The following is a 24,260-nucleotide window of genomic DNA, read 5'->3' as shown; positions in this document are numbered from 1 at the left end:
AACCTGATGAAGTTTCAGCTAAGCTTCAGCTGTACATTCCGAGAAAAACAGCATTCTAAGATCTCAATTTCAAATCAAAAGTTACTGAATCATGTTTTGAATTGTTTTGAATTGCAGCTATACGCTACGTCGCGCACTGATCCGACGAATTACAACAACCGCGCGCGCGTGTGCGTCGTTCCAATACTTGTGCGCGCTGTGCTGAATAACAAAACGAACTACTAATTTAAATTTTCCTACGGTGCTTCTTAAGAATCACCGTTGGAAATGCCTTCTTTCGTTGATTACTTCAAAATGACAGCTTCCCAGAAAGAATAATTTCACAGGGAGTTTAGTCCCCTTACTATCTTTCAACCAAGTTTGTTTTTCAACAATAATTACGCCAGTTACTTTTCGGATGGCTGCAAATGATGGACTATAGCTTTAAATGCATGAAAAATATGTATCATCCTTTTCTGGTTAATTTTATTAAAAGTGAAATTTGTTATACATTTTAAATTGTCTATACTTTTCTGGACAACTGAGGGCGCTGTTGCTGTGATGTCATTCCAGGAAGACACTGTTCAGTTAGGGTTCTTCTGTTCAAATTGTGAATTGGTAAGGAAAGTTTGCTCACAAGCTTACTGCCACGTTCTGACACAATGACGAATCACCAAAGGAAAGAAAATCTAGGACAGCGAAATATCCAAACTTCTGACAACTTTTGGTGCTGAAACAGCTGTAACACTGAGGTTTCTGCCTGAAATGACATCACATATTTGCTCATGAAAATAGAAATTGTTATGAGCATGAAAACCAAAAAGGCGCTAAAATACCTTTGAAAATGGCAAAACAAAATTTTAAATAGTGTTAAATGGGACACAAAGGTGCATTTCCAAGGATTGCATGAAAAAAATTACATTGCATGGGCCCTTTAACAAATTTACAAAAAAGAAGAAGTATTTTTCGTAAATCAAGCGTTGGAAATGTCGTGGCACGTTTGAAAATCAAAATGAGCTAAATAAAAGAAAAGGAACACACATTTGTCGCGTGCAGAGAGGCATTGATAGTTCGAACACAACTATCAAAGAAGTTTGAATTCTGCAAGTTTCGATTAATCTAATCCTGCAGACGTTTCATGAATGAAAACAGCCAGTGTGGGTTCATCATTCACAAGAAATCAAAGTGAAGAAAACTTCTCGTCAAAAAAATCATGGTTCATTGTGATTCACTATTTTCCAAATATGATATCCTATTTTTGCTTTGTTTGTTGACTTATTTGTTTGATTGACTGACTAAATTGATTGATTTATTTTTGTTTTTGACTACTCAAGTGGTTCAACTGCCATAGGGCTATATCTGGTGTGTATATTCACGTCCCTTATTCAATTCGGTCATACATATGTAAACACTTTTCCTACTCAATCACAGAAACAAAAATTGGACGGGTGTAAAATTCCAGAGCAAAACTGACCCGACAGTATTGGAGCACATATGTTAGGCATTACTACATGACTACATATGGCAACACTTGTCAGAGATTTTATAGTTTATCTCCATCAGTAAAAGTGACCCTAAAAATATCGGGCCCACGACAGTTTCAGCACATTGCACGTTCTGCTTGTGATGTACATGTGCATATCAGGGCTCAATGTTGCAATAAGCAGAAAACATTACTAAGCTAATTTGTGTTTCAAGCACAAATCAGCTCAGAACCAATCAAAGGCATTGCAAGTCACATGACATTTTTGCCAGTAAGCTGTTTTTTTCTCAGGCTGCCCTTAGGTTGACCTTAATTGCGATGACGCAGAACAGTCCGAGTCAGTGACTTTTCAGGATCAAGCTGCGTCTGAGCTACGACCTTCAGGAAAAAACAAATCAGTTGCTGATTTTTTTGCGACCAAAGTTTAACTGCAATCAGTCGGCGCTAAAAAAAAAAAAACATTCGCAAGCGTAGACGAATTTCAACTTCTGCGCCGCGACGGAACGTGTTCCCGACAGGCGGGAATCAATCGCAGTCAACCTATATGTGAAGTTACGACGTCATGCACACATCCGGATCATCTAGATCATTGTGTAGCCTATCAGTGCCTATGCGGCAAAAAAGTTGAATGAACAGATAGCCATGGAAGATCGTTTGGTTATCAACACGGGCACCACCATTTTGAAGACGTCACATGATCACGTCATTACTGAGGAATCGTCGCCGCAACTTGAGTTACATGAGCATGGTTGTGACAGTTTTGTCTCAAGATGACGTCTGTTCTACGAAAATCACACGATTTCGCAGTTTTGTGACCTGAGTATTACTTTTCTGCTTGATGCCAACAGTTCCGCTGGGGCACAAGCAATTTGCAGGGCGACCTGAGGTCCCCTTTTAAGCAAATAATTTCTGCTCTCAGCAAATTTCTGTGCTAAAGTCATTGAAAACAGTGGATTGTATGAACTCTGTAAAAAGGAGAGTCACTGAAGGACGATTCAACAAAATGCGTTACATTCCCACGCAATTATATTCATGAAGACCACCTCTGGCCCCAATATACACAAAACGTTCAGCTACTGCGACCACCCAAAGAATAGAAATTATCCCAACTTCCTTCAATGATACTCAGGTTGTGAGAGATTTATGGGCCCGCAGACATATCCCTTCCCAGATCATAATGGATTTTGAGGTCAATGGGCCACTAGTATAACAATCTGGTCTCTGGAGGTTTATTAAAGGGGAAAAAAGCGGTGCCCTTGGTGCAACTGGCCCGCAACGAGCCCAATTCACTCCGGAAGAGGATGTGCAAGACAAAAACGATGCATTGCTAAAAATACACAAACGCACACAATGCCCGTCATACAGCCTTGCAAGGTCTGTTTTGTAGACCGTCACTTCCAGTTTTTTGTCGGTAAACTAATAATCACAGCTATGCATGATTTGCTTTGAATTTCTCGTAAAAATTGATTTTAATACATTTCATTTCAAGCATGGACAAATATTCGAGACTGCAAAGTAAAAACCGGAAACCTACAACAACTCACTACTGTTCTGCAACATGTTCCATTTGAAGCGAGACATTTATTAAAGCACGACCAGTTTGATATAACTTGATTTCCTTTCCTTTCATTGTAAACAAGGACGATCCCACTAAAAACACCTCCATAAAAAGTGCACCCAAGCACGAATCAACACCTCCGCAAAACCAATAAATTTGATCAATGAAGGACAAAAACCACGGTCCAGTTTTCCGAGCCGGCCTGAAATCTTTGTAGCGACTATGAAAAGTAACTTGGTGTGTGCTTCCGCTGGGCGAGTAACTCAATTACTTGAGTACTAACGAGTAGTTTAAGCAACTCATTGTTGTAATCGTGGTTTTTCATCTACTCGAGTACTGGTCCTGGCGCGAGTAGAAGCAGGTACTCGCGAGTAGCGATTTAGGGTTGAGGGTTCACGGCTTAATACGTCCCCTGCAAACAGGGAATCACTCCCTCCACCTCTCTCTCCCTAGGATTCCATTTGTCAAAAAAGAATTCAAATAAATAACCCAAAACGTCGCACAGTAAGGAAAACGCAGTGCTGAAGAGTGTGGTGTGACTCGCACGCTATTTGCTTCAAGTTACTTCCCATAATTCTAAAGTCATTTTTTGCTTTCATGGGAATTTGGTTAAGTACTAGTGAGTACTCGACTACTCGCGAGTAATTTTTTTTTGTTAGTACTCGAGTACAAATATCCACTACTAGCCCAAGCCTAGTGTGTGCACAGTTGATCACTAGCAAATGCCACATTTTTTTCAGCCCGTAACATCCTTATCTTTCAAGAAACATTTTTTTTAGGGAAAATCCCTGCTTATCTTGGAAAGAAAACTGTTGACACAGGTTAAGAGTTGAAGGCTAAAGGAACTGCAAGAGTAGTTGCTGTATACTGATTAGGCCTCTCGTTCACCTCGCACGCAAAGGTCGCCAACTTGTGTAAAAACAAAAGGCAGTCCTCGCTACCATGAACAGGGGACACAACTTTGGACAGACGGCGGGATGTAAGACTTCCGTAATTAGAACTTCCCCTATCAGTTCCAAGTCTCCGTTCCCCGATTGCTCAGCCCAGTGTTTACAGATTTAAACCAAAGTGACCTCCAGTTTCACAATAGTTACGCACGTTGTGTCCCTCAAAGATATTGCTCATCTACAACTGAGTTTAAAGGAATATACATCATTTGCTTTTGCTGTAATTTTCAGAAATGGATGGAATTGGGGGGTTGGAAATATATAGCAAATGTAGTTACACTGACTTTTTTGAGGTTTTGGGTTCGAAAATGCTATAAAAAACAAGAAAAACAATCATTTTCCTGTAGTCTGGTTCCCTGACTCCATTTAAGAAGAAACAGAGCAGTTTACATATATTGAGGAATTGAAAGGTCAGGGAACCAGTCTAGCTGGCTTGTACCCGTTCATAGGTGTGTAATCGATTACAAACAAGTGCGATGGTCAACTGGGGCCAGTATTTGAAACAAAAAGCCAGTTTTTTCCAACGCTGATCGGCCGATCAGCGTTGGAAATTGATACAAAAATACCACTTTTCTTGAAAATGACAGTATACCAGGTGCCATGATTTTACAGGATGCTTTACACTGTCATTCTCTAACAGTCCAGCAAGGTATTTCAAAATGATTTGGTAGTTTTATTTTTATGATGTTTGCAAATGTTGTATTTTCCCTTTAATAAGGTACTTTATTTAGAAATTTGCAAATAAACCACAAAAGTACACTGACTAGGTGCATCATACTCTTAATTTCACTAAGAAATTGACTGGAGCTATATTTCCCAGGTTTGCAGCATTGCTATTGTTGCTAGCATTGTGACTTTGGGTGTGATCCCTGGCTACATGGCATATATAGGTTTATGGCTTCTGACTTGCGCCCCTTGAACAAAGACACTGACTAAAAATGGGGAACCGCCTACACACAGGGCTGGATAGCTCCGTTGGTAGAGCACCGGAACGGCAATCCGGAGGTCGCAGGTTCAAACCCCTCACCAGTCAATTTCTTTATTCAACTTTAAAATTATGTGGTCTATCTCAAACTCATCCTCCTGCCACGCCAACCCACCCCTTCTCCCCCCCCCCCCCCACCCACCCACTCCACTTTATGAATTTTTGTCAAGCGATATGTACTGCTGGTCCCCCATCTAGACAAGAAATTGTTCTCCTAAGTGTGTTCTGCAGTACTATGATGCATGAAATCTGTTTTACATCAGACACATGCCTGTTGAGTCACTTTTTCTAAATCCAGACAGAGACACAAGACTTCCGAATGCAACATGGTATGGAACAGACAGCCATGATTCACCCCTAGGTCTCACAAGACTCAACTTCACTTCCACCATTAAGACTCCCTGACCCCCTAAGGCGAGGGGGGGAGGAAGGGCATGAGCCCTGACCCCTGGCAATGATCACCCTGTCTGGCTATCGGCAGGAAGCCAGGCTGGTGTTAAGGACACCCCTCGGGTCACCAACCAATCAGAAAACTTCTGCTGCATGGCTCGGCACAGCAGGTGTATCGATCACATAGCTGGGAACAAAATATAGGATGTCTTGTAAAATAGGACGTGTTCAATTGTAGGGTGTCAAGTCATACTACTATAACTCATGCATCGAATGTCACAGTTGGATACTTTTGTAAACAAAAGTAACAATTCGAGAGCTTGAGATCAAGTCTATGATACAGGTATTGTGCATGACACGGTTACAAAACTATTACAAGCTTAAAGGTAGAATGGACCATTTGTCATTTGTGCATTTTTTTTTTCGTCTGAAGCAACAAAAGTGCTCAAAATCTAAAGACGGATGCTTAACATCTAAACCTGATGATGTTTTAGCTCGGTGTCTGCCATATCTTTCGAGAAAACACATATTCTGAATTTCGATTTCAGTTCAAAAGTTGCCGTGTCATATTTTGAATTGGACCCTCTACAGACACGGTCTCGAATCAGCAGTCGAGACATGGTTCTCATTCGGCCGTTTGTAGCGACGTGATGTCACACACTGACCCAACGAACAAGAGGCAGTCGCGCACACATTGTGTCAATGCCTGCACCCATTCACGGATTTGCCCAATTACAAACCAAGTACAAATGTAAATTTCAAAAATGTGTCATATGACACATCTTTGGAAAGGGCCTTCTTTTATTGTTTTCTTCAAAATGAGAGTGTGCCAGAAGGAATAATTTCCCAGGGAGTTTAGAGCCATTACTCCATTATCTTTCAACCAAGCATTTTAACAATTTATAATTTGGTCGGTTACTTTTTGGATAGCTGCAAATAGTCCACTCTACCTTTCACCCTTTGTATATATGCACAGCACATCCTCGTACTTTTACACTTTTGATACATCAAGTTTAAATAAATTTAGCCTTGGCATTCTTTTGAGGGTGCACTGCATTGCCTGGGGTTGCCTGGGATATGGTTGGTGTAAGAAAAGTCGGGATATCTCAGACAAATGGCTTAATTGTCCTGGAAAAAAAGTACAAGGACCATCCAAAAGTATGCATTCAATTTATTGCACTGTGCTTTATGCATGCTGTTCGGATTTTGTTATTTTGTAAATGATACGTGGGCCAGAAAGTCAATTTATACCCTGACCAGAAAAAAATGGGGGGTGGGGAGGGGGGGGGTGTGGCCGTGCACTGATCAACCAACGCGCTGAATACACTCTCTGCACATGGCCCGCTTCAAACCCCTCCCCCCCCCCCCCCCCCCCCCCCCCGTGAAATATTTCTTGCTATGCCTACTGAAATCTGTTCTGCTCTATCTGCATCACATCTTTCATGCAGAGGCTGAAATTTCAGAATTCAAAACTTAAGGAAAATGTGGTTTTAAAAAAATCCAGCATCGTGACAGACAAGAGACTGCTTTTGATGTTGGGAGCCAGACATTCATGTGGACAGGGTTCGAGGTACCTGTATGTGGGAGTTTTCTTGGCACATGAGTCAGATGAGTGACATACTAGGCCAAGTGCCGAAAACATCACCAAGTGATGTGGACAGATCTCTCCAATGACATCACTGTCTACAGATTGCCACGTGCATCGGCATTTTGGGAGCCGAGTTTTCGCAGCATCGGCTGTTTCAAAGAAATTTCAAGTAACATGCACGCGTGTTTAAAGGGAAAATACAACATTTGCAAACATCAAAAAATAAAACTACCAAATCATTTCGAAATACCTTGCTGGACTGTTAGTGAATGACAGTGTAAAGCATCCTGTAAACTCATGGCACCTGGTATACTGTCATTTTCAAGAAAAGTGGTATTTTTGTATCAATATCCAACGCTGATCGGCCGATCAGCGTTGGAAACAACTGGCTTTTTTTCTTCAAATACTGGCCCCAATTGACCATCGCACTTGTTTGCAATCGATTACAAACCTATGAACGGGTACGAGCCAGCTAGACTGGTTCCCTGACCTTACAATTCCCCAATGTATGTAAACTGCTCTGTTTCTTCTTATATGGAGTCAGGGAACCAGACTACAGGAAAATGATTGTTTTTCTTGGTTTTTATAGCATTTTCGAACCCAAAACCTCAAAAAAGTCAGTGTAACTATATTTGCTATATATTTCCACCCCCCAATTCCATCCATTTCTGAAAATTACCGCAAAAGCAAATGATGTATATTCCCTTTAAGAGCATTTGCACACTGTTCGTACACGTACCTGATGGCGTTGAGTGCACTTTTCCTACGAAGATGATGTTTGTCTATGAGAAGGGTCTAGTGTGCATGCAATCAAAGTGGATCTTTTTACTTCCTTTTTTCTCAAATTACAAAACAGGAATGTTATAATGACAAAGATTCACATTTTTTCTAAGAACCATAATAACCAGTGTTTTCCGTCGGCGAAGTTTCACTTATCTCCAGGATTTGTCCTTCCTTTGTATTTCCCTGTTCACTTTCTCTGCACGACGGGTATTGTTAAAGATAAGTAAGGGAAAGACTTTTTTTGTTTTCATTTTCATATGTCAGTCTTGACAAACTGGTTGCTGTATTTCAAAAAAAAAACCACCTGTTTTCTTAAAAGATTTGCTCAAAACTGTTCATTTTTGGTTGCACTGTCCATAAAACATGCAGTACTGTAGTCAAAACATCTACAGATTCTGTAATTTATGAATTATCTGTTATCTTCAGAATTACCTGCAACTAAAGATCCCAGCTTGTCTAAACGTGTAATAGTAACACGAGCAAGATTTAGTCAGCAAATACATCCAGGTACAAAAGATAGTTTACATGTTTACACAGGAATGAAAACACAACCACACATAGTTGACATTTCACATGTATTCCGTATCAACAACAAACTTTACCCTCAATCCTTCTGAGTGACACTTCTGAAACTGAACCCCTGAACTTCTGTAACAAACATTTCCGTCTATTTTTCATCATTCCTCATTCTGCCAAAAAATGTAGCATTTTTACTTTCAGCTTTTCTCCCACCATGTGCCATAACAGCCAATTTCTGAACTGAACCACAGCTGTCAGACTTGGCCTTGACAAACGAGACACTGCCGCTGACTGAGGGGAAACTCATTTTCTTTTTCTCATAGTGTTTTCTTTCACACGACTGGAAAAAAGGAGGAAATATGACCCAAAACACTCAGACTGAATTTCCCAATAAATAACAACCTGTGATATATATCAACTTCCCATGCCAATAAGTAACCCCCCCCCCCCATCTCCTTCCCCCCCCCCCCCAATAATATTCCAGAGATTAATTATAATAATAATAATAATAATAATCTGGGAGGCTAATCATCCTTACTCGCAGCTGGTATGCTGAATTGCGAAGGACGCGGCTACAACGTGGTCGGGCCGCTGGCACGTAAAGGCGCCTATGGCTGCCGGCCACATGACCACAGAGCACAGACTGAGATCGAAAGTGTTTGATTTCTCCGGAGGGAGGAAAACCGGAGGGCCCGGAGAAAAACCCTTGTGGCACAGGAGAGAACCAACGCACAACTCTACTCACATGTGATCCGCGGCCAGGATTCGAACCGTGGTCACCTTGGTGAGAGGCGAGCGCTTTACACACAAGCCACCCATGCCCATGCCATAGTTTGGGGAATTATATTCAAATTATGGACACGTTATCACTCATCTACATTCCTGGGAATTTTTTTTCACCACAGTTACTCCCTGATCTGTGAGAACGCTGTTCAAGTTGTCAACAACGACCACTTTTTATATGAGCGAGTAAAATGCAGAAAGCTGCATATTGTGTTTTAAAGGGAATGTACAACATTTGCTTTTGCTGCAATTTTCAGAAATAAATGGATTTGGCGGATTAGTATGTTATAGAAAATATTGTTAAACTGACCTAGTTCACGTTTGGGCTTGTAGATGCTGGAAAAACCAAGAAAATCTATCATATTCTTGTAGTCTGGTTCCCTGACCGCACTTAAGATGAAACGGAGCAATTAATACTCTTTGGGGAATTGTAAGGTCGAGCGCAGGCTTGCACCCCTTCACAGGTGTGTAATCAATTGCAAAGAAAAGTCAGAATAACTTAATATGAAAGAGTAGGAACAGTTTTTGAAAAAAAAGCCAGTTTTTTCCAACGCTGGTCGGCCGACCAGTGTTGGAAAAATACAGTTTTTCGTGAAAATGTCAGCACACCAGGAGCCACGATTTTAAAGGATGCTTTAGACTGTCATTCCCCAACAGTTCAGTAAGGTATCACGTGATAGTTTGATCATTTCGTTCTTTGATGTTTGCAAATGTTGTATCTTCCCTTTAAGTGGCAGTATAGTCATGCTTCAAGATGTTACTGATTGTGATTCTTTGGGGGGGGGGGGTACATACATGTACTGATCGTTTTGCTGGGAAAAGGTGTTATTGCCAACAATTTGCCGTGAAGCAACCTTGCAAAACTGTCTGATAATTTGTTGGGACGGGTTCCTGGTGCAACCACCATCTAGTGGCCACTATGTACACAACAAAAACTGAATGGCATCCTGAAAGAAGACTAGCAACTTTTAGGACGATCACGGTTGGGTATAAAGGTGGACTTTTTTTTTAGTTAAAAATATCACCTGTGGCAGTCAATTTTCTTTTGTTAATGGAAATAACAGGTGCAACCTGTGGCATAAGTAAAGTGGATGGAATTTTCAGCAGGTGATATATGACATGGAAATATTTGAAAATCTGATATCTCATAGGGAATTTCGCAAACCTATTGCATGAAGTGCGCGTGGATTTTTTAGGAACACCTTTGCTTTTTAACATGTTAGAGGAAACATGATTTCAATAGACAACATTTTATTCCCAAAAACTTCAAATAATGACTTGTGTTTCCTTTAAAGAACTTTTCAATATTCGTGGGAATTTCCTTTTGCTGGGTTTTCTTTTTCCCATGCAATTTCTTTGTACAGTAGCGAATCCAGGGGGGGGGGGTGCAGCCAGCCCCCCCCCCCCTGGATTCACTACTGTACGGAGAAATTATAAGGGAAAAAGAAAAACCAGCAAAAGGAAATTCCCACACCTTGTCACTTTTTTTAAGGTAGTATGTCTTGTAATTTCCCCATTTTTTCTGCTGACAACTGTTGTTTAATCACTTCAACATGTTCAAAGACAGAAATTTTCACAAATATGAGCAAATATATTCCCCACTTGTATGTTCAGGTTTTGCCTAAATTTTGGGCATCCGCCCCCCCCCCCCCCCCTTTGTTAATAGAAAAACTTTTTTCCAATAACAAACAATATAAACTAGTTTAAGATTCACTTAAAAAAAAAAGACATAACTAAAGTTTTACGTCAACTCAATTCAATACTGTGGCTAAATCAAACACACGAAGCTGGTGGCCTATACACAGGCACACAACGCAGCGAAACTGACTGGCAGCAATACTTGACAGGGTCAACATTCATAACATCTACCCAGGGAACCACAAATAAACTGGTGGCAGGGGAAAAACGGCTTATTGCACCCTTCTCCTCCACCACAAAGCCACCTCCACTATTCCTGTACCCCAAGGGTACGGATTGGCAACCCTCCAAACCCAAGGACCAAGGGTTGCAATAACAAATGTCATAGTCAACTCCGATGTGTACTTTTTGGGAACTACAGTCAATTCCATTCAGTGCCCCACGCACACGCACACACGGAGCAACGAGCTTTTGTCTCACTATATGTACTTGACATTATGTGACTTGTTTCGGCAGACAAAGCATCCAAGACTAATGTTTGAAGTGCGCTTTTGGAATCTACAGTCAATTCTCCGATGCACGCACATAGGGGAAAAAGGTTTCGTGTGACTGTGCACTTGGTGTAGGCTGACCTAGTTTCCGCAAATTGTGGGAGTATCGATTTGTACTATTGTAGGTGTTCTGGTTTCAACTTCAAGTGCGCGCAGTTTCCATTCTGCTGGATTAGTACGCTCCTAAAACTGTCCCCTCAAATATGACGACCATTTCTCAAACATGGGCTTGGTCTCCAGCTCTGGCCCAGGTACACTTTTCCACTTAAACTTAAAGGGAATATATATACATCATTTGCTTTTGCTGTAATTTTCAGAAATGGATGGAATTGGGGGGTTCGTATTATATAGCAAATATTGTTACAGTGACTTTTTTTAAGTTTTGGGTTCAAAAATGCTATAAAAACTAAGAAAACCTTCATTTTCCTGTAGTCTGGTTCCCTGATTCCATTTAAGAAGAAACAGAGCACTTTATGTACATTGGGGAATTGTAAGGTCAGGGAAAGAGTCTAGCTGGCTTGTACCGGTTCATAGGTGTGTAATCGTTTACAAACAAATGTGATGGTCAATTGGGGCCAGTATTTGAAAAAAGCCAGTTTTTTCCGACGCTGGTCGGCCGACCAGCGTTGGAAACTGATACAAAAATACCACTTTTTTTGAAAATGACAGTACACAAGGTGCCATGATTTTACAGGATGCTTTACACTGTCATTCACTAACAGTCAAGCAAGGTATTTCAAAATAATTAGATAGTTTTATTTTTTGATGTTTGCAAATGTTGTATTTTCCCTTTAATGGTCGCAGCAAATAGAAAGACACAGCACTATGACTTCAAACTAAAGGATCTGGTGTCTCTGGAGTAAAGAGTGCACATTATTGAGACTGATCCTCAAAATTCCTCGGTGAGGCAAACCGTCACAGTCAAAGTTTCGCAAAAGGTCTACTAGGCTACGGTGCGTTTCACGGAAACCCTGCACTGAACAACTTCACAAACTCTCTTAACACATACCAGATCAAAACTCGTAAGTCCCTGTAGACCGTGGAAGCATTTTGAGGGTCAGGGAATTTTTCTAGCAAAGGACAAGCGACAAGGCCTCCCAAAGTATTGCCAATTATGAGATGAACCCTTGAAGCACTCTACACAGAAGGGAATGCGATGATTTGCGGTTTCCATAAAAGTAACCAAAGTGCAACGCACCCGAGCCTAGGGTAACAGCTCCCCCACAGACTTTTTCACAATGATAAAATTGTGATCCCAAAAACATAGCACATTGAAAGCATCTGTGAGAAAAGTTTCCTCACTGGCTTAAACTTAAAGGTATAGTCCATCATTTGTAATTTGTGCATTTCGTTCGTTTGAAGTGACAAAAGTGTTCAAAATCTAATGAAGGATACTGAACAACTAACCTGATGAAGTTTCAGCTCAGCTTCAGCTGTATATTCCGAGAAAAACAGCATTCTAGGATCTCAATTTCAAATCAAATGTTACTGAATCATGTTTTGAATTGTTTTGAATTGCAGCTATATGCGATGTCGCGCACTGATCCGACGAATTATAGCAACCGTGCGCGCCTGTGTGTCGTGCCAATGCTTGCGCGCGCTGCGCTGAATAACAAAACGAACTACTAATTTAAATTTTCCTACTGTGCGTCTTAAGACGCACCGTTGGAAAGGCCTTCTCTCGTTGATTACTCGTTGATTAGTTTAGTCCACTTACTATCTTTCAACCAAGTATGTTTTTCAACAATAATACGCCAGTTACTTTTTCAGATGGCTGCAAATGATGGACTTTAGCTTTAATGCCATAATACTGACACAACAAGGAATCACCAAAGATCAAAACATTTACGACAGCAAATCCCTAATTTCGGCAACTTTTGGTGCTGAAAAAACTGTAGCATTGAGGTTTCTGCCTGAAATGACATCACACTTTTGCTCATGAATATGGAAATTGGCATACGCATAAAAACCAAAAAAGCACCTAAATACCCTTGAAAATGGCAAACAAAAATTGAACATACATTTAAGGTTAAAGAGAAAATACAACATTTGCAAACATCAAAAAATAAAACTACCAAATCATTTTGGAATACCTTGCTGGACTGTTAGTGAATGACAGTGTAAAGCATCCTGTAAAATCATAAAACCTGGTATACTGTCATTTTCAAGAAAAGTGTTATTTTTGTACCAATTTCCAACGCTGATCGGCCGATCAGCGTTGGAAACAACTGGCTTTTTTTCAAATACTGGCCCCAATTGACCATCGCACTTGTTTGCAATCGATTACACACACTATGAACGGGTACAAGCCAGCTAGACTGGTTCCCTGACCTTACAATTCCCCAATGTATGTAAACTGCTCTGTTTCTTCTTCAATGGAGTCGGGGAACCAGACTACAGGAAAATGATTGTTTTTCTTGGTTTTTATAGCATTTTTGAACCCAAAACCTCAAAAAAGTCAGTGTAACTATATTTGCTATATATTTCCAACCCCCCAATTCCATCCATTTTTTGAAAATTACAGCGAAGGCAAATGATGTATATTTCCTTTAAATGGTATATAAAGGTGCATTTTCAAGGAATGCATAAAAACGTTTTGCGGATACATGTGCACAAACATACATTTGTGTGTAGATGCCTATTCAATACAATTTTATTTGTGAATAAATGTTAGCATTTTTCAAACTAATAAATGCGGATATAACTAAAAGCAGGACTGCACATTATAAAATCAACAGTGCACTGTGTCGGTGTGGGGAAAGGGGTGGGCCCGTTGGGGTTGGTGGTTGGGTAGGGGTGGGGGTTGGTATGGGGGTGGGGTTAGGGAGGGTTGGAGATTGGATTCGGATGGGTGTGGGGTTGGAGGATTGAGATGCAGGTAGGGTGTTGAGTGTGGAGTTTTGAGGTTGAGGTAGGGAGCTGGAGTTGGAGGATAAGGTGGAGTTTGGGGCGGGGGCTAGGGTGGGGGAAATGGGTGGGGCTAGGGTGGGGGAAATGGGTGGGGCTAGGGTGGGGGAAATGGGTGGGGTTGGGGTAAGGGGTGGGGTTGGGGCAAGGGGTGGGGTTGGGGCAAGGGGTGGGGTTGGGGCAAAGAATGGGGTTGGGGTGTGGGTGGTGGTGCTGATAGGGTGATAGGCTGATAGGGGTGGAGTGGAATTTGGAGGTTGGGGTAGGGACTTGGAGTCGGAGGATGAGGTGGAGTTTGGGGTAGGGGGTTGGGGCAAGGGGTGGGCTTGGGGCAAGGGGTGGGGTTGGGGTGAGGGGTGGGGGTTGAGGTGCTAATAGGGTGTTTGGAGTTGGGAGTTGGAGGTTGGGGTAGGGACTTGGAGTCGGAGGATGAGGTGGAGTTTGGGGTGGGGGTTGGGGCGAGGGGTGGGCTTGGGGCAAGGGGTGGGGTTGGGGTGAGGGGTGGGGGTTGAGGTGCTAATAGGGTGTTTGGAGTTGGAGTTGGAGGTTGGGGTAGGGACTTGGAGTCAGAGGATGAGGTGGAGTTTGGGATGGGGGTTGGGGCGAGGGGTGGGCTTGGGGCAAGGGGTGGGGTTGGGGTGAGGGGTGGGGGTTGAGGTGCTAATAGGGTGTTTGGAGTTGGAGTTGGAGGTTGGTGTTGGGACTTGGAGGTTGGAGTTGGAGGTTGGTGTTGGGACTTGGAGTTGGGGTTTGGGTTGGAGGGTTTGGAGTTGCCTTGGCTGGGGGAGGGGGAGGTCAACTTACCATGTATACAAGGGATACTCTTGTTGACGACTTGTAAATCACTCTCCATAGTGAAGCACACGCCATTGGGCATGACCACCTCGGCAGTGATGGCAAAGTACGCATTGGCCCACCGATGAGCGCAGGTCTATCATGGGAGCCGTCCGCAAAATAATAACCCAACAAAAATGGGGAAGGGGAATGGACCCAGGAGAGCGTGAACATAATGCAAATTAAAAAAAAAAAGCACAAGCACTCTTTTTAAAGGACAAGTACATGTACTGGCGTGTGCTATGATGGTTCAACCTCCGTTTCCCATCCTGAGAGAAAATCAGTCAATTTTGGGCGGGATTGTCGAAGAAAAGGGCGAGAGTTATTTTGTGAATTTCGGGGTATGAACATAAAATGCACATCCAGAAATTACAAGCAACCTGCTTTATGTTTGGGACTTAATTGTCAAGAATATTGAAGTTTGTACCACTGTCAACTTCTTTTTTTTTGGGGGGGGGGGAGGTTAAAGATACTTAGTACTTAGGTTAAGGGTGCAGTTAGAACATTAAATTCACAATGATTAGTAGACTAAATATGACATTTCAGTCAATCTGTTAGAGGGCAGGTGGACACCAATTAACAAGGCAATGAGCGCAAACTCGTTACAGCTTAGCGCATTAAGCTGCGGCATTTTCTACGTCACGAAATCAACGACGGTAGCGTTATTTCCGCACGTTCCGCAAGCAAGCCCATGCAAAGCCTGAATCTGCGCAGCTTCCGGGAGACTTACCATTCAAGCACGGCCGTTTCTTGACCACGCTGGTAAAGTCCAGGGCGGCGTTGATGGAATAGCAGACGCCGTTGGGGAGGATGGCGTCAGCGTAATAGTCGTTAGACCACCGATGGCCGCACACCTGAGAACAACGGCGAGAGCGTGCAGAGGGGGGAAGGAAAGGAAGGGAGTGCAGTGCAGGGGTTAATGTGAATCATACTCAGGGTTAAAGGTCTCAGGTTCAAAGGTCAAAGGGTACATACAAGTGTGAAAGGTCAAGTAGGGGTTGGTTAGGTGTGGTTCAGTGAGGAGTGCATGCGACTCAAGGGAATCTATTGACCTCTGACCTCAATTTGTGTCCCTGAGCAATCAGTTAAGTCGGAAGTCATTTGGTTCCATAATGATAGCCCAGAAAAGAAAAACAGTGTCTCCCTGAAAAAACCAAACCCTCAAAGCACCCTCTTTTTCACAGCTTTTTTAAAAAAAAATCGCTTTTAAAAAATACATACATGTAGATAAAAAATGTGAGGAGTATAGTTTAGCTTTTCAACAACGAAAAAAATCTTTCCAATCGGGTGAACATTTATTGAGTTATGACCAATTCAGAAAAATGCTGTTTTTTTTCATTTTGTGCACAGTCGCAAGTTAGCGTAGTTTTGCTTGCTTTAATTTTTTTTTTAATCCTTTTTTGTTTCCCCCATTTTTTGCAACAATGGTCATTTCTCCTTTTTGGAAGAAATGGTAGTCCTGAAAAGGACTGTTTGGTTAACATCTTAGATGTTTACTGTGCTGCCTCTGCCCTCTACTTGGTAGCCTCTTTCACGGTTGCAATTCGGCCCATGTTCTTATTGCGACAGTCAAATATCAGTCGCTGAGACAAATTGAAAAAGCGGCACTTGTTTTCAATTGGCCATAACTCAATAGATATTTACCCGATTGGAAAGATGTTTTTGTTGTTGAAAAGCTAATGAACTTTACTCTCTAAATACATGTTATTATTATTATTATTATTATTAAAAATGTATCGATATTCCAGATGTATTTTTAACTGTGGGATAGCAGCTCAACAAGTCATCATGTCTCTCTGTTAGTCCGTTAGTTACTTAGTAACAAACGTTGACACTGTCTATTGTCCCTACATATTTTGACCGATTTCAACAAAACTTCGTCAACAGTATCAGTAAGCCAGCCCCATCATGTCACATGACCAAACTGGGGTCAAATGTCATCATGGGGTCACTGGGGTCAAAAAGCTGCTTTTTTTTCTTTTTTTTTACTCAAAACACTACTCCTTCCAGAAATTACATGGCACAATCACGTGACTCATGCATGAACACAAATTCGTTAGCCCGCAGCTTCCGAGATATTTCCGATGAGCTTGTTTGAAAAGCTGTGCACTTTGAGGGTTCATTTTTGTTAAGGGGGGGGGGGGACCCCTGTATCGCCTCATCTACAACAGGTGGAATTGCAATTGGTCTGTGAAACATGCCAAGGTTTTCTCCCAAAAAAAAGCCTTCCCCCAGTAATATAAGAGTTGCAGTAAGAACCATTTTTTCAACAGCTAAAACATAACTCATATTCCAGACGGCTCTCAAAAAAAGTCTTGAAGTCCTTGACCTGATTCCAGAAGGTTGGGGTCCCTTCTTTCCCAGCGATTTATGGATATGTCTCACAGGGCAAGGAACATTTTATGGTGTTCTCATTATTTGATGATGCAACTTGGCTGTTTCTTTTGTGTACAAATAAAGGAAAACCATGAAAGAAACTGTCTCAGCATAGACCATGCTAAGGAGCGATTACCTGTCATTGATCATGAAAACGGACTATGAATATGGGATCACGGAGCATGGCTTAGGCCAAAAAAAAAAAATATTCGGTCTCTGGTCAGACCAAAGTTCCGGAATTGACGCGGCCACGCGGCTTTTTTTTTTTTTTGGCTTTTTTTTTTTTTTTCTTCAAGCTTGGATTGTACAGACAAGGTGGGTACTATTTTGCTTTTTTGGTGTCCTCATGTACATTGGTGTCCTCCATAATTTGCCTTGGTGCTTTCGATCATTTGCCTTGGTGCCATTTCCCATTCCTTGGTGCTCTTTGGTAAAAAAAATTGAGGAGGTGCGGAAATAGAGGACGCTGTTGGAGCTACCGTGGAACATTTTGGAAAAAAAAAGATCGACGCGCATGATTAAAATCGACGCGCGCGCTGACCAGAGACCAACTTATTTTTTTTTTTGGGCCTTACAATGAGCTAACAGGTCATTGTTGACATCTTGTTCCTCTTTTTAACAAAAGGGTAAATTGATTGCAACAGGCATTTTCCCATTGTATATTCCGTGGAGCTCTGACACTGTACATTTCTTTACAGTTGGGTTACTGCAACCTGTTTGGTTTTGGTAGATTTTTGAAAGGTTTTCCACTCTAACGCCTTTGATTATTGCCAAGAATCTTCCTGTATCCTACAAAATCTTTCACTGTATACATGAACCCAACGGTATATTCTGTGAACTTCAAAGTAAGCTGTTTGGCTGTACTTTTCTCAATCCTACAAATTCTATCAAAACCGCCTAGTTCATTTCGAAGGGTGTGGGATTGTTAGACCTGTTTCAGACCGGTGTTCAGAGTTGCGAACCAAGTTATTCCCTATTTTTCCCCAAATTATTGAAATCATTTTAAAACTTGAACAAAGAAATTGACTGGAGCGAGGTTTGAACCTGTGACCTCCGGATTGCCGTTCCGGTGCTCTACCAACTGAGCTATCCAGCCCTATGTTGGCGGTTCCCCATTTTGTTGATGTCTTTGTTCGAGGGGCACTAGTCCAGCTGGATAGCTCAGTTGGTAGAGCACTCGAATGGCAATCTTGAGGTCGCAGGTTCAAACTCCGATCCAGTATATTTCTTTGTTCAACTATATAATTGTTACAATGTGTACCTAGTCAGTTTCCCGTTGCGGTTCATTCGGATATTTGAAACAATCAGGAACAACTATGTTAGTTAGAAGATTGGATTGTTACAGTCATGGAAAATTAGTACAAAATGTGTGTCTGTCAATTACAAAAATATATTTGGGTTGACCTCTTAATACTTATTTGTTTCTGCGCAACTCTGGGATATCAGTCTGAAAAGGTCTTAGGGTTACTTTGAGTGGTTATACTGGGTGTTTTAGGGGGTTGGGGGAGGAGGTGGGTTGGGGGAAGAGGCTGACAGCTTATACTTACGGTGACTCTGCCGTTTGGTCCGATGTTTTGCCGTGTTAGGGAGACCCCTAGCCACTGGTTGTCTTTGGCGTCGAGAAATCGTGGTCTCGCGCCAGGAAGACTTCTCTCATTACCTGAAAATTTACAATGAATTGTAAAAAAAAAAATATCTATTATAAATACATTATAAATGTGAACAAATTTATTGTATTCTGATTATTATACAAAAAATTAATTGTCACAATTTTGAGTTTACCAGATTCAAGGGTATTAAAATAAATCTGCACCAAATTTTAACTGTTCTGACAGAATTTTACTTTCATATCTGATTGACCAAAACACGATTGAACATAACATCCCACTGTCATTTTCTCCCATTTCTGGGGCAAGTCTTTTTTTATTTCTTTTTTGAAAAAATCTATTAAAAAAAATGTTCTTTTCAGAGCAAACATATAACCTACAACTTTAAACTTTAGTTTAGTTTTTTAGTGCATCTATCACTGCCTGAAAGTTGACATGGAAAATTACTAGGGCTGTCCATTTTAGAATCATTTAGTATTCGATTACTCAAAATTGCGTCTGACCGAATATCCGGATATTCGAAACGGCAAGCTGCAACTGTGTGCTGTGCCAATAAAAAGTTGCACGAAGACAGCGCCAGTTAAAATTGGCGCGCAGCAATCGATATGGGGTGCGTGAGTGTTTCGCAGTACGTATTTTGTGACTGTAAAGGGCATTAACGGTACATCCTTATAAAGGATGTGAACGATGAACCGCCATCAACCAAAAAAAGTGACCATCGACAAAAAGGTGGCACCTGACAATAAAGCCCAGCAAGTTAACGATAAAATAACATCACAGTCGTGTGTGTATGTGAGTAGTATTTGTTTTCGAATATTCAAACCGGCAAAAGCTATTTGAATATTCAGTTGATGATCGAATATTCGAGTATTCGGTACAGCCCTAAATATTACCAGTTCAACAAAAACGAGGCCACTCATAAACTAAGCCTTGTTTCCACTGTCCAAGTCTCATCTGAATATCTTACCTTTGTCATCCAATTTAACCTGCTGGCATGCTAAAGCTGTACGCCAAGAGGAGAGTCCACATTGATATAGCGCACCGGGTCGCACTAATGGTAACTGGTGTACTGAGTTTGCAGTCGGGGCACCGACTAACAGCCTGTCAGAAATGAAAATAAATTTCACTTAAAATCTGTAACGATGTGAAATAAAAAGCAACATTCTAGAGCTGTCAATAAATTTGACGGACTTTTCTGGGTGATCAATGAATTGAATTTTGACGAAACTTTTAATTATAACCCAAATTCAAAAAGTTTTAAAAATAGAAGCACAAAAATTTCTTTTTGGCAAATGTAGGTTAATACAATAATTTATTAGTTTTTTTTTAAGTGGCGTTTTTATATTTGTATCACTGTCTGTTTAATGTAACGTCGAGGTCGAATTAAATTGATAACAACAAATTACCATTGCACAATGCTGTTACTTCCCAACTACAACATGGTCCCAAGTTGTGCTGGGACATTCCCAACTGAAGTCTTCCGACTGGAACAAGTGTAGTTGGGATGGGCACAACTTCAGTCGGGACTGTCCCATCTAAAGTTGGGACCCATGGTCCAGTTGGGCCAAACAGTACTACTTTCTTAACTTAAAGGGAATGTACAACATTTGCTTTTGCTGCAATTTTCAGAAATAAATGGATTTGGAGGATTAGTATGTTAAAGCAAATATTGTTAAACTGACTTGTTTCACGTTTTTGGGCTTGTAAATTCTGGAAAAAGCAAGAAAACCAATCATGTTCTTGTGGTCTGGCCCCTGACCCCATTTAAGATGAAATGGAACAATTTACAGACTTTGGGGAATTGTAAGGTCAGAGAATCAGTCTAGCAGGCTTGTACCCCTTCACAGGTGTGTAATAAATTGCAAAGACAATGTGGAATAAGTAACTATGAAAAAGTAGGAGCAGTTTTTGCAAAAAAAAACACCAGTTTTTTCCAACGCTGGTCGACAGACCAGCGTTGGAAAAATACAATTTTTCTTGAAAATGTCAGCACACACAGAGGTGTTTCATGACAATTTGATCATTTCGTGTTTTAATATTTGCAAATGTTGTATCTTCCCTTTAAAGACAATGTACAACCCTTGTTTTTGCTGCAATTTTCAGAAATAAATGGATTTGGAAGATTAGAATGTTAGGCCTATAGCAAATATTGTTAAACTGACTTGTTTCACGTTTTGGGCTTGTAGATGCTTGAAAAACCAAGAAAACCAATCATTTTCTTGTAGTCTGGTTCCCTGACCCCACTTAAGATGAAACAGAGCAATTTATAGACTTTGGGGAATTGTAATGTCAGAGAATCAGTCTAGCAGGCCTGTACCTCTTCACAGGTGTGTAATCAATTGCAAAGAAAATGTGGAATAACTACATATGAAAAAACAGGAGCAGTTTTTAAAAATAAGCCATTTTTTTTCCAACGCTGGTCGGCCGACCAGCGTTGGAAAAATACAGGTTTTCTTGAAAATGTCAGCACACCAGGAGCCACAACTTTACAGGATGCTTGAGACTGTCATTCCCTAACAATCCAGTAAGGTCTTTCGTGATATTTGATCATTTTGTTTTATGATGTTTGCAGATGTTGTATCTTCCCTTTAAGTTTTACTTGGTAGATATTCAATATTGGGTTTTTGCCCTTCACCAGCGTATTATATAAACACTGTATATTCAGTTGTCCTGAGTGACTGTGAGTAAAAAAAAAATCACTCTGGTAGGACTCGAACCCACGACCTCCTACTAACTAGATATGTCTTACCACTCGACCATCCAGCTTGCCAGGGTTAATCTGGCTGGTTCGAATCTAATACGTCGGTGAAGGGCAAAAACCCAATATTGAATATGTACCAAGTAAAACTACGAACCGACGCAAATTCCGTCGTATAAATAGTTTGATAGATATTATCAGCTAAGCACTTCCATGACACTGAGCAGCATACATGCTACCATTTTATCCATAATGTCATTAGGAAGTGAAGTTTGTGCGGAGATATTTATAGCCCCAGAAAGCCACAGTAGCCGTGTCCGTTCTGAATCACTCGAGTGAATAATCTCTGTCTGAGGCTTTCTTCCTCTCAGCAATATTCAGGGACGAGTCAGTCTATGGGTAATGTTTGGGGGCAGGAGGGTTTATTCGTCGGATATGGAAGCTTTGGAGACAGGCTACACAAGATGAAGAGGAAAGAATGTTGTAACCTGATGCCACTTTTTTTCTTCATATATGCAAAAATGTCGAAAAGACATGAATCTGGGACTGAGAAACATTTCCAATTTTGTTAGGAAATACAATGTACTTAGAAAATGTTCGTGACTCTCCATAGACTTTGTACACAACCGCTGAAGTGGCGTCTGGATACTTCATTCTTTCCAACGAAGTAATCATACTTGTCTTTTGTACAAACAGAATGTTGTGTGTGGAATACTTATTTCCCAAATAACAGAAACTATTAAATAAGCATTCAAAACACTGTCATCAATGAAGAAAAACAAAAAGAAAGCTAGAACTTCAAGACTTTCATAACTTTTGAGGGTTATGAATTTTTTACACAATTTTCACAGCAAAAATAAAAACTGGACCCATTTCGATTTCAAAATTAAAACCTACTAAACCACTCCTTTCTGCCACTTATGAAACCTGAATCTTGAAAAACGTAAAATAATCATCACTACCGTGGGGTTTTAAAACTAAATTACAACGGTGCAATGTACAAAGTACGAAGTTCAAGTAGGCTATACACGTCAAAATACTCACAATTTTCCAGCGTAATTCTCATGCAAAAGTACCGAATATCCAAAATAGCTCAGTGAGGGTCCTTCATACGACACAGGGGCACTCGTGTCCAGATTGAAAGGTCGGACAACACCCAGCAAACACCACCAAACAAGTCCCAAGACAACGAACCTCCAGCCCATCCCAGCGTACACCGTCCTCAACCTCCACGGGGCCACACGACCCTCTGTCCCCGGGCAATACCGGGCTACGCAACGCCTCCCCGTATTCCTCACGGACTTTCCTTGTGTTGGCATTCTCAATGTTACTTCCCGCAAAAAAAGTGGCATAAAACGTGACCTAACTCCACAGAAACAGCTCAACTGCAGTCACATCAAGTTCTTTGAAGCACTACTCAGTTTACACGAGGCATTTTAAGTGGAACTTCCGCGACTCTGTAAACTCTGGAGAAGAAATATAAACCGACTTTTGCCGTCCCTGGCAGAGAATAGTCAGCACGATTTGTGTTTTTTTCAATGCCAGCATGTGTACTGTAGTACAGTAAGTCCGGTCGACCGCAATTTGACACGCGTCGTGACCACCACGTCACACACCACTGAACCAGGGGTAACCCACGCGTACAACTTTACACCTGTTGTTTTACTTGTAAAATAATTGACCCCAAAATATCTGGTTCAAGAATTACAACTTGATAGCGAAATCGCTGTCTGGACTGTTGTTCATAAACGGACAAGATAAGTTATGATGATTTTTCGTTCCAACAGCGGAACTGCATGATTTAAGGCGACAAGCAGACTCAAAACATGAGCATGCAGTACGTGACGTGTTATTATTTATCTCGGTGGTTTGGATGACAAGTCCCTAGTTTTGGCGGTTGCCCTAATTGGTTGCTGACGGCCGGACGTATGAACATGAGGAGTGTTCTCTCCTTAACTGATGACTGACAGTGAATGCTGGATGATTCATGTGTGGGATGGTTAGACTATCCCACGGACCATTTGAGACAAGTGTTCTTAAAATCCAGAAATGTGTGCATATCGCATGCTTAATTTAGTTGTGAGCTCACTCACAGAGCATCTAGAATCCAAAAATGTTTCGGGCCCCTTAAGAGGGCCCCGAACCCCTCGCCGTAATTTTTTTGGACGCACTTTGTGGGGGACAATTCCCCCCCCCCACCCCATTGTGTTCTGGATCCGCCCTTGAGAGGCTGATAAATTCGGCAGCAGTCTTATAACTTTCTGCAACCATGTGGAGGTTTGAAATAGCGCCCTCTCTTGATGTAATTCAACGTGAAAGTTCGAGTTTCCTTGATCAAAATAACTTTATACTGTGTGTCCGCTGGGTAAACGGGGTAGATTTTTACCAAAGGATAGGTTACCACAACTGTCTGTAAAATAAAATACATTAAATTAAAAAAACCCAGCCATTTTGGCACCAGTTGCAATTAAAATTTGGGCGATCTGCCCACCAAAAAAACCCTAGTCTTTCAACAATACTATGATAACATCAATCAAAATATTTATGTTGGGGTATGTCATGGTACGATAATAATGAAAACGCAACATAAACACAACATTCCAGACAGTCTAGCAGGTCACGAGATCAATAATC

General features: G+C 41.2%; 1 protein-coding gene across 3 annotated transcripts in view; it reads right to left on the bottom strand.

Annotated features, from left to right (window-relative positions):
• Window positions 1-23,449, bottom strand: part of LOC119723007 (integrin alpha-9-like) — a 44,150-nt gene extending 20,701 nt beyond the window's left edge. Inside the window, exons 1-4 of one of the 3 annotated variants that reach the window (XM_038193465.1) lie at window positions 22,671-23,449; window positions 19,896-20,029; window positions 18,869-18,981; window positions 15,676-15,799 (exon numbers count right to left, since the gene is read on the bottom strand). In XM_038193465.1, the coding sequence (XP_038049393.1) occupies window positions 15,676-15,799; window positions 18,869-18,981; window positions 19,896-20,029; window positions 22,671-22,978 (679 nt within the window). In that variant the 5' untranslated portion in view covers window positions 22,979-23,449. Of the gene's footprint in view, window positions 1-14,915; window positions 15,043-15,675; window positions 15,800-18,868; window positions 18,982-19,895; window positions 20,030-22,670 lie in introns of those variants that run through there. The other 2 variants (XM_038193464.1, XM_038193466.1) reach the window with 2 other exon arrangements.
• Between the last annotated feature and the right edge of the window lie 811 nt (window positions 23,450-24,260).

The sequence above is a fragment of the Patiria miniata genome, unplaced genomic scaffold (genome assembly GCF_015706575.1).
Source record: "Patiria miniata isolate m_02_andy unplaced genomic scaffold, ASM1570657v1 HiC_scaffold_16, whole genome shotgun sequence".
NCBI classification, from domain to species: Eukaryota; Metazoa; Echinodermata; class Asteroidea; order Valvatida; family Asterinidae; genus Patiria; species Patiria miniata.
Note: the sequence above shows the minus strand (reverse complement) of the source record. Positions and strands in the feature narration are given on the sequence as shown.